This window comes from Microcaecilia unicolor, chromosome 7, assembly GCF_901765095.1.
Source record: "Microcaecilia unicolor chromosome 7, aMicUni1.1, whole genome shotgun sequence".
Classification (NCBI taxonomy): domain Eukaryota; kingdom Metazoa; phylum Chordata; class Amphibia; order Gymnophiona; family Siphonopidae; genus Microcaecilia; species Microcaecilia unicolor.
In genome coordinates this window covers 17,641,956-17,654,132 of record NC_044037.1, presented here as the reverse complement: position 1 = coordinate 17,654,132, position 12,177 = coordinate 17,641,956, and the positions used below count along the sequence as shown (strand labels likewise).

The 12,177-nt window shown below is 44.2% G+C and overlaps 1 protein-coding gene across 2 annotated transcripts in view; it reads left to right on the top strand.

Moving 5' to 3' along the window:
- Positions 1-12,177, top strand: part of LOC115473858 (putative bifunctional UDP-N-acetylglucosamine transferase and deubiquitinase ALG13) — a 153,549-nt gene that overhangs the window by 124,264 nt on the left and 17,108 nt on the right. For both annotated transcript variants that reach the window (XM_030209005.1, XM_030209004.1), the window contains one exon: positions 10,427-10,558. In XM_030209005.1, the coding sequence (XP_030064865.1) occupies positions 10,427-10,558 (132 nt within the window). The remainder of the gene's footprint in view (positions 1-10,426; positions 10,559-12,177) is intronic.

The window sequence follows — 12,177 nt, the reverse complement described above, 5'->3', positions numbered from 1 at the left end:
CTCGCCCCCCCCCTTCGGTGAAACTGTCGCCCCCCCCCCCCCCCCGGACCGCCGAAAACCGCCCCCGCCGCTGTTTTGTGCTGCCTGTGCTGAGGGGGACCCAAACCCCCGTCAGCCGAAGTGTTGTTGTGCCCTTAGCGTTCCTTCCTCATCTTCTCTGGAAGTTCCTCTGCGTGCGTGCGTGTGACGTCAGACGCACGCAGAGGAACTTCCAGAGAAGATGAGGGAGGAGACGGGGGACCCAAACCCCCGTCAGCCGAAGTGTTGTTGTGCCCTTAGCGTTCCTTCCTCATCTTCTCTGGAAGTTCCTCTGCGTGCGTGCGTGTGACGTCAGACGCACGCAGAGGAACTTCCAGAGAAGATGAGGAAGGAACGCTAAGGGCACAACAACACTTCGGCTGTCAGGGGTTTGGGTCCCCCGTCAGCACAGGTAGTACACAACGGGGGCCGTTTTCGGCGGTCCGGGGGGGGGGGGGGCCGTAGCGCGGGGGTGACAGATGATTCCAATGCAGGGGGAGGAGTAGGGAAACACACGGAACCAGCTGTCATGATGTCAGTGACGTCAGTGCGTGTCTGCCTAGCAGACCACCTCCAGCCTAGGGAGCTACGGTCCCAGGCACAGAACGTTGGAGGTGAGACTTATATAGGATGTCAGTGCTTAGAAAAGTAGACATCGCAATAAACATGAATTTGACTATTTAAGAGAGCCTTTGATAAATACCTCATTTTCCAAGATAATGTGCCTAGAAATGGATTGAGTGAGTACATCAAATTCACTATGCAGAGTTGTGTGTTACTTCACTGTATCTGGCAGGGGAGGGATTTTGTGTTGCTATTAGAGGTGACATCAGAATTTGAATATATATTTGGTTAATATAACATAAGCGCTGACATACTGAGACAGTCCGAAGGTCCATCAAGCCCAGTATCCTGTTTCCACACAGTGGCCAATCCAGGTCGCAAGTACCTGGTAAGATCCCAAAGAGTAAAACAGATTTTATATGCTGCTTATCCTAGAAATAAGTAGTGAATTTTCCCAAGCCCATCTTGATAATGGCTTATAGACTTTTCTTTTAGGAAATTATCCAAATCCTTTTTTAAACCCTGCTAAGGTAACTGCTTTTACCTCATTCTCTGGCAGCGAGTTCCAGAGTTTACATTTTGAGTGAAGAAATATTTTCTCGAGTTTGTTTTAAATTTACTACTTAGTAGCTTCATTGCACGCCTACTAGTCCTAGTATTTTTGGAAAGAGTAAAGAAGTGATTCATGTCTACCCATTCCACTCCACTCTGTTTTATAGACCTCTATCATATCTCCCCTTAGGCATCTCTTCTTCAAGCTGAAGTGACCTAGCCACTTTAGCTTTGTATAACAAGCGAGAAATCTAGGACTTATTGCTACGTAAAGATTTACGTAAAGATTTTTTTTATATGGGGTTGAATGGTAGGCAACTTCACACTGAACTTACTGTCAACAATGAAATACTTAGAAGTGCTTTTGTTCAGCTGTGAATTTTAGTGTTCAGTGTGTCACATATTATCCGTCAAGTGTGTCACAACAGAAGAAAGGATGAGAACCACTGCTCTGGTGGTCTGTACATTTGCCCTGCCGAATTGCATTTAGAAGAACACACTGGGCCTCATTACTTTTGGAGGAAGGGTTATCAATTTGGGTTTTCATCTTCCTCCCTTCCCCATCCTAATACACTAATCTTAGTAAGTTGCCAGTTATTACTATGAGTAAACAGGAGATGGCACTGTTACTATTTTGGATAGTTCAGTACATACTGGATCCAGCATTCAGTCCCTTAAGGCTGTCTGAATTTGCTCTCTGTCCTCCCTGACAGCACTCTGGGTGGTCTAGTATCTGTGTCAGATTAAAGACAGTGCTATATTTAGTCCCCAGAAAGAGAGAGTGCTTTTGAAGATTGAGGTATCCCTACAGGACAAACCAAAAAAAAAAAAAAATCAAAATTTGGCTGATAAGGACTCAGGAAAGATGTCAGGAAGTATTTTTTCATGGAGAGGGTGGTGGACGCTTGGAATGCCTTCCCGCGGGAGGTGGTGGAGATGAAAACGGTAACGGAGTTCAAACATGCGTGGGATATGCATAAAGGAATCCTGTGCAGAAGGAATGGATCCTCAGAAGCTTAGCTGAAATTGGGTGGCGGAGCAGGTGGGGGGAAGAGGGGGTGGTGATTGGGAGGAGAGGATAGGGGAGGGCAGACTTGTACGGTCTGTACCAGAGCCGGTGATGGGAGGCGGGACTGGTGGTTGGGAGGCGGGAAATACTGCTGGGTAGACTTATATGGTCTGTGCCCTGAAAAGGACAGGTACAAATTCAAGGTAAGGTATACACATATGAGTTTGTCTTGGGCAGACTGGATGGACCATGCAGGTCTTTTTCTGCTGTCATCTACTATGTAATTCCTCTAGTATGTATTAGTGTTTCTGTTTTGTAGCTTCCCACTGTTCCAGAATCTGTGGGACAGTTGTGTCCATCAACAGGTAGATGGAGATTGAAAACTGAGCTGAGACATCTCTTGGCATCCAGTCCAGCTCCTCAGTATTTTCTATCTCCAGCAGGTGGATGGACACACTTTTCAGCCTCTGGTTCTGAGTGATTTGCTTCTAGTCCAGTAGGTCAGCTGGTCCCCAGGTGAGCTTTGTGGGTTGCTTGAGTCTGCAGAGTCATATCTGGAGGTTTTCAGATCCTTGTCTCTAGGGCCCTGTGAATTTACTTATTCTGTCCCTTCACCTCTCCCCTGTTTCCTGTGGAGCTCTCCTTTTCCAGGACAACAGCCTTAAAAAAAAAAAAAAAAAAAAAAGTTTGCTGGACAGTGTAGGACAGAGTATCATTCCTGAACTTTTCTGGGTTAAGACTTGTGGAGACAGCTTGGAGGGAGCAGCCAGCAGTGGTAAGTCTGACTAAAGTTTGACTCAGAACCGTTTGAAGGGTTGTGGGTTCTGCTTGGTGCAGGGGAGGGATCCTGACTCGCCGCTTGGGACAAGTGCTGCTCTGATGACAGTTGGGGTGAATGGCAGTTCCTGTGGAGGCAGTTAAGTAGTGTTTCCCTTGTAGGAACCCGGGGTTGTCAGACTCTCTGCAGAGTCGGTGCACAGTTTGATGCAGGAGAGCACGGGAATGGGCACCGTTTTGTCAGGGCCGACTGGCAGTGAGAAGCAACCTCTGGCTGATCACTCATGGAGCACAGCTCTAGTTTACTGCCTCAGGGCCCGAAAGAGCATTCAGCTGCATCGGGATCTTTATTTTCTCCAGAGTTTATATTGCTGTTTGACTGTCCCTGCTTCAGTCAATAGACCTGGTATGAGTTACAGTTTCTTGCCCCTCTGGCTCCTAAGAGATCTCGTTTCGACTTCCAGGAGTGGACAGATTAGGTTCTCTGCTTATCCCTCCTTCGATGTGGCTTCGGTCTGTTAGAGGAGTGTCATTGAAGTAACTGTTAGAGGAGGGAGAGCTGATCCAAAAGTACTGAGGTTCTTTCATAAAGAGGAGCTCGGTACTCTTATTTCTGAGGCACTGACGATGCTTTGTTATCAGGAGTTCCATCTTTGTCGATCATGAAGGGGCTTAGAGGTTCTTCTAAGGCCTTCCTGATGCATCCAGACATTCAGGACCTGGTTACAGCAGAATGGGTCTCACTGGACTTGGGGCTGAGAGTAGGAGAAGCCATGGTTTACACCTCTACCCATTAGTTCCAGAGGAGAAAGAAATTCCCAGGATGGGCTCCCTGGTTACGGCAGTGACTAAGACCACCTTGCCAATGGAAGGGGGCATTGCCCTAAAAGACCTACAGGATAGGAAGCTAGAAGGTTTACTGAAACACGCCTTTGAAGTGGCCTCTTAGGGCCTTCAAGTGATAGCGTGCAGGTCATTCATGGCAAGAGCATGCCTGAAGTGGCATCAGCAGTCGGCAGCACAAGACATGCACCATAACAGATATCACTCGATATACTTGCAGGGAGTGGCTGCTTGCGGCCTCCCTTTTGTATGTTGTATCCAGAGTGGAAACTTAATTGAGTCCTTTAGGCTCTTCAGAAGCCTCCTTTTGAACCACTGTGGAAGGCCTCCTTGAAAGATTTTATTCTAAAGACAGCATTCTTGGTACTTTGGGAGCTTCAGGCTGTCTTGTCGGGATCCCTTTCTTCAATTTTCTGAGACGGGGATCTCCCTGCACATGGTTCCTTCCTTTCTTCCGAAAAGTGGTATCAGCGTTTCATCTCGACCAATCTATGGAGCTTCCATCCTTTTGCAGAGAGGACAAAGAGGCTCGGTGTTCTTCTTTGAAGCTTTTGGATGTACGTAGTCCTTAGTAGATATCTGGAAGTCACGAATGAGTTTTGCAAATTGGATAGATTGTGCTTTTTAGTAAACATAGGCTTGGCCACATGGATTCCAAGCCCACAATTGCTAAATGGCTAAAGGAGACTATCGCGTTGGCTTATTTACTTGGAAGCAGGCTCCTCAGGCCTTGCTGGCTCATTCTACTGGGCGGAGACTACCTTAATGTCTCCAGTGGATATTTGCAAGGCGGCGATATGGTCGATGCTGCATACCATTGCCAAGCACTACGGGATGGATGTTGCAGCGTGATCGAAAGCCAGTTTTAGGGCTTCGGCCCTCAATGCAGCAGCGCCAGGCTCTCACCCCTCTAGGTAATTACTTATGAACATCCTACAGGTTCTGGAATAGTGGAGAAACTATGTAATGCAAGAAGAAATTAAGTGTTACCTGATAATTTTCTTTCCGTTAGTCCTTCCCGCTATTCCAGAGGCTCGCCAGAGAGTTTCTGAGATGTTTAGTCACAACAAAATAGTAGGTCAAAAGAATACTATCACCTGCCAGGGTGCTTCCTGCATATCTTCGTCTCTATAAGTTGCTCAGAGATGAGAGAGGCCCACATGTGTGTGTTTGTCTAGATAGTTAGGTTAGCAAGGAGTTAGAGGTTGTTGTGTGTTTATTCTGAGTTTGTCCTGCTTGTCTTTATACTGAGGAGCTGGGCTGGATGCCAAGAGATGTCTCAGCTCACCTGCTGGTTGACACAACTATTCCATAGGTTTTGGAATAGTGGGCAAGCTAATGGAAGATAATTATCTGGTAAGACCTAATTTCTCCTTAGCGAACTGATTGCAGCTTGGTTTTTGTTCCTTTGCTTTTTTTCTTAAAGATATTTCTTTTTTTAACCATTTAGGGATATTTGTATAAAGCTCTTTGTGCAGGTTTATACTTCTTATGAGAGTGCAAAAGGCCAAATGTAAAATGCCCCCATTGCATACAGATACATCCTATGTCAAATAGGCACATCTTTGTATGTGACCCAGAAGAAGTTTGGACGGAGCCACAAAATACATGCAAAGGTTATAAAGTATACACCTGCATGAGAATTTCAGCTGTGTACTACTACTTAACATTTCTAGAGCGCTACTAGGGTTACGCAGCGCTGTACAGTTTAACAAAGAAAGACAGTCCCTGCTCGAAGGAGCTTACAATCTAAAGGACGAAATGTCAAGTTGGGGCAGTCTAGATTTCCTGAATAGAGGTATGGTGGTTAGGTGCTGAAGGCGACATTGAAGAGGTGGGCTTTTGAGCAAGGATTTGAAGATGGGCAGGGAGGGGGCCTGGCGAATGGGCTCGGGGAGTTTATTCCAAGCTCTTGAGTTGATATAAATGTATGGCTGCATTGTAGCTGCAGTTTCTATGAACTTTGTTGTTGGTATTTTGTAAAGACCCACAGATACTTATGTATCTCAAATAACCTCAAAATAGTTACCTACTTGGCCTCACCATTCTAGGCAAGCTGTCATAAAAATTACCTTCCACATGACTACTGAATCATTTCCAGCACTCAGGCCTCGTGATCTTCAGTTGCCCCTATAACTCATCATCAGGGCTGTGAATTTGGTACACCAAACCTTTGACTCTTGACTCCTCTGTTTTTCTACTTTCCAATTGTAGAAACTCCAGGAAGGAATATGTATTTCTAAGTATAAAGTGATAATTTATTATTTTGAGGCTGGAGCTACTACATTTTTACTGACTCCACCCAATATTGCTTCTGACTCTGGCTCTTTTTCCCCACAGCTTGGTAAAAGGACCCTAGTGTGAATTCTGAAGTTTAAGATAAGCCATATGCAAATTGGATAAAAACAATTTTAAAAATAAATTTTAAAAAAATCATAAAATAAGGAAGGGAAAATTTTTTTAATTAGTGATGTGTAGCTAAGCCATAATAATAGCACTGTTTTTCTGAATTATTTCCTCCATCTGAAAAGATGGAAGTGGAGGAGTGGCCTAGTGGTTAGGGTGGTGGACTTTGGTCCTGGGGAACTGAGGGCTATTCCCACTTCAGGCGCTCCTTGTGACTCTGGGCAAGTCACTTAACCCTCCATTGCCCCATGTAAGCCGCATTGAGCCTGCCATGAGTGGGAAAGCGCGGGGTACAAATGTAACAAAAATAAAATAGATACTATTGGAGATTCTACATGGAATGTTGCTATTCCACTAGCAACATTCCATGTAGAAGGCTGCGCAGGCTTCTGTTTCTCTGAGTCTGACGTCCTGCAAGACTCACAGAAGCAGAAGCCTGCGCAGCCACATTGGTGATCTGCAAGGGCCGACCTCTACATGGAATGTTGCTAGTGGAATCTCAAATAGTAGCAACAGTGGAGGAGTGGCCTAGTGGTTAGGGTGGTGGACTTTGGTCCTGGGGAACTGAGGAACTGAGTTCGATTTTGATTCCCACTTCAAGCACAGGCAGCTCCTTGTGACTCTGGGCAAGTCACTTAACCCTCCATTGTCCCATGTAAGCCACATTGAGCCTGTCATGAGTGGGAAAGCGCAGGGTACAAATGTAACAAAAATAAAATAGATACTATTGGAGATTCTACATGGAATGTTGCTATTCCACTAGCAACATTCCATGTAGAAGGCTGCGCAGGCTTCTGTTTCTCTGAGTCTGACGTCCTGCAAGACTCACAGAAGCAGAAGCCTGCGCGGCCACATTGGTGATCTGCAAGGGCCGACTTCTACATGGAATGTTGCTAGTGGAATAGCAACATTCCATGTAGAATCTCAAATAGTAGCAACAGTGGAGGAGTGGCCTAGTGGTTAGGGTGGTGGACTTTGGTCCTGAGGAACTGAGTTCGATTCCCACTTCAGGCACAGGCAGCTCCTTGTGACTCTGGGCAAGTCACTTAACCCTCCATTGTCCCATGTAAGCCACATTGAGCCTGCCATGAGTGGGAAAGCGCGGGGTACAAATGTAACAAACAAAAAAAATTAAAAGGCCTTCTAGAAACTTGACACTCAATTCAGAAAGGGACCTGGTCCAATTTTGTTACAGCTATGAGGGGAGGGAAGAATTTGATTCAATATTCTCTCTTGTAAGAGGTATTGATGTATTTTACACAGTTTTTTTTCCAAACAGTGCATATTAAATGGCAGAATTGTGCATTGTTAGTGCACGTTATTTTAGCACAATGCAAATTTAGGAGTAAAAATACAAAACGTGCAAAGCAGCTCGGGTTGCAAAAACGAACATTACAACCTGTTTGCCTCTCAAGCTGTGCTATTCGTGGACAAATAATGCCAGCTTTGAACTGATGTAAACTTTTCCTCCCCGGGAGCATCAGTCCGCAGATTGCTCCCATGCAATGTTCTGGCTGCAGGAACACAAAATTTAATTTACTCCATAAGTCACTAACCTTTTACCACAGCTTAGTAAGTACCTCTCTAGAGCACTGGAGTGATTTTATTCTGTCCTGAGCAGAAGGAATTGAATCGCAGGCAGCCAATTAAATATATCACCACTGGTCCTGGAGAGCTGCAGACCTTTAATGGTTATCAGGGAATCCCCCACTCCTCAGTTTGGAGTGGTATGCTTTATTCTTCACTACAATTGAGCCAGTTGTGTTTACTACCCACAAACGCTTCAGTGGAGACCACATAGAAAGCTCTAGATCAGATATAGCCACGGGGAAAGTGTTTAATGTGTATGTGAGGCTTGTATTGTGTGTTCAGTTCTGCTCAGACTGCTATTGTGTGCACTGAAGATATCTCGGTACGAAGCACCTTAGATTTCCCTGGCATTAAGAACTTTACAACGGCATATGGTTGAATGTTCTAATATGTGCTTATTAGGTGTATTATTAGTATTATGCTAACATTTTATTATATCTCTGGTATTTGAATTCCAGTGCTGTTAAGTGTGTATGTTTCAGGGTAATTCTATTAGGTTTCAGTGTAAATTTTACATGCACTAGCCCATATTTTATAACAATGCGTGTAGATTTTGGAACGCCCTTAACCACACCCTTTTTTGCCTGTGTGCGTTAGAATTTAGGCCCAGTACATTAACAGAATACACTTAGCAATGTGTGCATGTAAATTCTAATTTTTGTCCAATTAGTGGTCGTTATTGCTTGTTAAGAGCTGTTAGCAATGCTTAACAGCTTGTTAAAACAATCTATGCGCATAGTTATAAAAATACGCCTGGATTTATGTGCGGAACCACGTGTAAATCTAGGCATGCTATAGAGAGTATAGGGGTTTGCGTGATAGCAGTTAAGTTTTTAATGGAGGAGTGGCCTAGTGGTTAGGGTGGTGGACTTTGGTCCTGGGGAACTGAGGAACTGAGTTTGATTCCCACTTCAGGCACAGGCAGCTCCTTGTGACTCTGGGCAAGTCACTTAACCCTCCATTGCCCCATGTAAGCCGCATTGAGCCTGCCATGAGTGGGAAAGCGCAGGGTACAAATGTAACAAAAATAAAATAGATACTATTGGAGATTCTACATGGAATGTTGCTACTATTGGAGATTCTACATGAAATGTTGCTATTCCACTAGCAACATTCCATGTAGAAGGCTGCGCAGGCTTCTGTTTCTGTGAGTCTGACGTCCTGCGCGGCCACATTGGTGATCTGCAAGGGCCGACTTCTACATGGAATGTTGCTAGGGGAATAGCAACATTCCATGTAGAATCTCAAATAGTAGCAACAGTGGAGGAGTGGCCTAGTGGTTAGGGTGGTGGACTTTGGTCCTGAGGAACTGAGTTCCATTCCCACTTCAGGCACAGGCAGCTCCTTGTGACTCTGGGCAAGTCACTTAACCCTCCATTGCCCCATGTAAGCCGCATTGAGCCTGCCATGAGTGGGAAAGCGCAGGGTACAAATGTAATAAAAATATAGTTGGCACTTCACTAATTTTACTTGCCCAACAGTTGTATGTATGGCCACATCTTGGTGCTTTTTAGCTTATGAATTGCCCAGATGAATAATTGAATTGGCCCATAACGTTGACTGAATATATAGTACTTGTCAATGTGATATCTCAAGGGTCCTTTTACTTGCAGTATAAAATGGCCTTAGCAAACCCTTGTGTGGATCTTTCCTGCACACTAAGACCATTTTTACCACAGCTGTAAAAATGGCTTTCCTGTTTTTAGTATTAATGGCCATGTGTTAAGGTCGCTAATAACGCACAACCGTTTTGTCATTACTGCATGTCACTTAACCGCCATCCATTTTTTTAGGCTGTAAAGGATCATGTACTATCCCTTCATAAAGGGAAATGGGACGATATACCGCCTTTCTGAGGTTTTTGCAACTACATTCAAAGCGGTTTACATATATTCAGGTACTTATTTTGTACCAGGGGCAGTGGAGGGTTAAGTGATTTGCCCAGAGTCACAAGGGGCTGCAATGGGAATTGAACCCAGTTCCCCAGAATCAGAGTCCACTACACTAACCACTAGGCTACTCCTCCACTAGCAACATTCCATGTAGAAGCCTGCCCTTGCAGATCAGTAATGCGGACCTGCAGGATTCTGTTTCTGTGAGTCTGACGTCCTGCACATAACAGAAGCCTGCACGGCTGATCTGCAAGGGCAGGCTTCTACATGGAATGTTGCTAGTGGAATAGCAACATTAACATTCCATGTAGAATCTCAAATATAGTAGCAACAGAATCTCAATAGTAGCAACATTCCATCTAGAATCTCCAATAGGGAAAGGGAAATGGGACTTGATATACCTTTCTGAGGTTTTTGCAACTACATTCAAAGCGGTTTACATATATTCAGGTACTTATTTTGTACCAGGGGCAATGGAGGGTTAAGTGACTTGCCCTGATTCACAAGGAGCTGCAGTGGGAATTGAACTCAGTTCCCCAGGATCAAAGTCCACTGCACTAACCACTAGGCTACTCCTAGTGATTGCCCCGCTCTGTGCCCCCTCAAAGAATATTTTTTTAGTGCGCAATTACTGTGTACACATTTGGCAGTTACTCTAGTGCGTCCCGGGGTAAACCATTTTAAGCTGCACATTAACTCCTAATTCACCTTCGTGAAAGGGCGTGTTAGTTTCTTTTTCTAATGCTTGGCTGGAATTTTTGTTTTCTTTAACCAGGACTCTCATCTGTGCCATTTCCATTCTACTCTCCACTTCCGCCTCCTGCTAGTGATACAGTGGACCCTGGCAGTGTCCCCCCACCGCCACCACCTTATTCTTGTGATCCCAGTGGCAGTGATCTTCCCCGAGGTAAGGTACCTTCTTCAGAAAATAGTCAACTTTGTTGAAAAGCACTGTGAATATCTCATAAAGAGGGTAAATTACCAATAAATAAAAACCCAAATCAACAAAAGCCAGCCCTTTGCTAAGCTGAGATGAAATGTCCCCCAGCTTGATCAACTTTTAGCTTTTAATTTTGATATGATAATACCTGATATGAGCCAACATTGATGCATATGTAAACCTTGAAATGGCCAGTCCAATAACTTGGTTTAAATGTTTGTTCTTGTAAAGCACCCCAAACTGCGGTCCTGCCTATCAGAACTGGTGTTTCACATATGAAGTAAGCATGCTTGGGGGGGGGGGGGGGGGTTCAAGATTTTATAATAATTGATCCAGTACAAGGCAGAGAAGGAGTGGGGAAGGTAGGCTGTTTCCAAACAGAGAGAAAGACGTATGATTAAAAGAAGCTTATTAGTAACATAAAAAAAAAAGTGACTCAACACAGCTGTGTTTCGGTGCCGGAGTGCCTTCTTCAGGAGTCTACAAAATTAAATATGAAAATGAACATAAGCAAGAGAAAAATAATACACATAGTAACAAAGTGACAAAAATACCAAATCGAGCTAGTAAAGAAATATTCCAAATTGAACAAAATAAAAAAATAATAAAGCAGGGTAACTATTCAAAATTCTGTAAAACCAACAGGAAAATACATATCGTACACTGGTGTTGAAATGAAAACAAAGATTAAAATAAAAAGATCCAGTCACCTACAGGAAGAAGTAGGAAACGCATCAGGAGTGAATCAGGGGATCAATATAGATCGCCCCTCAATAGTCCTGTTGAGTCACCTATCCAACCTGCACAACCGGATAGGAGGATCACCAGGTCTTCACCTGTCCAGAACGTGGCCCCTTTTCAGATGTCTTTTTTGGAGAAAATCTGGCCGAAAGACACCCAGGAGATTCCGCCATGGTTTCAGAACACCATCCATGGTTCCTCACAGATGCAGAACTGATTTCCACAGAGGGAAACATGAAGAGGAAGAGGCGTGGGCCTCCCATATATTCCAGCCAACAGAGCGCCACGCTGGGACAGCTGGAGTTAGAAGTTCTGATTTTCAACTTATCAGATACACCTCTTGATCCAGTAGAAACATCAGTACTACAAAAGGGTTTGACCTTCTTCCCTACTCAATCTTATAATGCTTTCCAAACACGGGTTGATCTTTTTAAGTTCTCAAGGAAACTTCAAATTATTCACTGCTTTTCTAAACATCCAGCTAATACTGACTTATCAGTTGTTAAGAAACCATCATCATGGGTTCCTCCTGGTCCTACAGATCCGCTTATTCAAGCATTCAATTCATGCATTGAACAGGACCTTCAAAAATTTGAAAAAAAGAAAAGGCCTCGTTATTATAACTTGACCAAAGATGAGAAGAACGCCATACATCATCTGGCAACCAACGATCAAACCAGCCGACAAAGGCGGGGAGGGATAGTCATACTCAACTGATAGGAATATGTCACAGAGATAGAGAAACAAATAAATGATAGAAAATACTATATACCCTTAGCCTCTGATACAACAGTGAATCTACAAAAGGATATTGATTCCATAGTGGAATTTGCATCAAAGGCAGG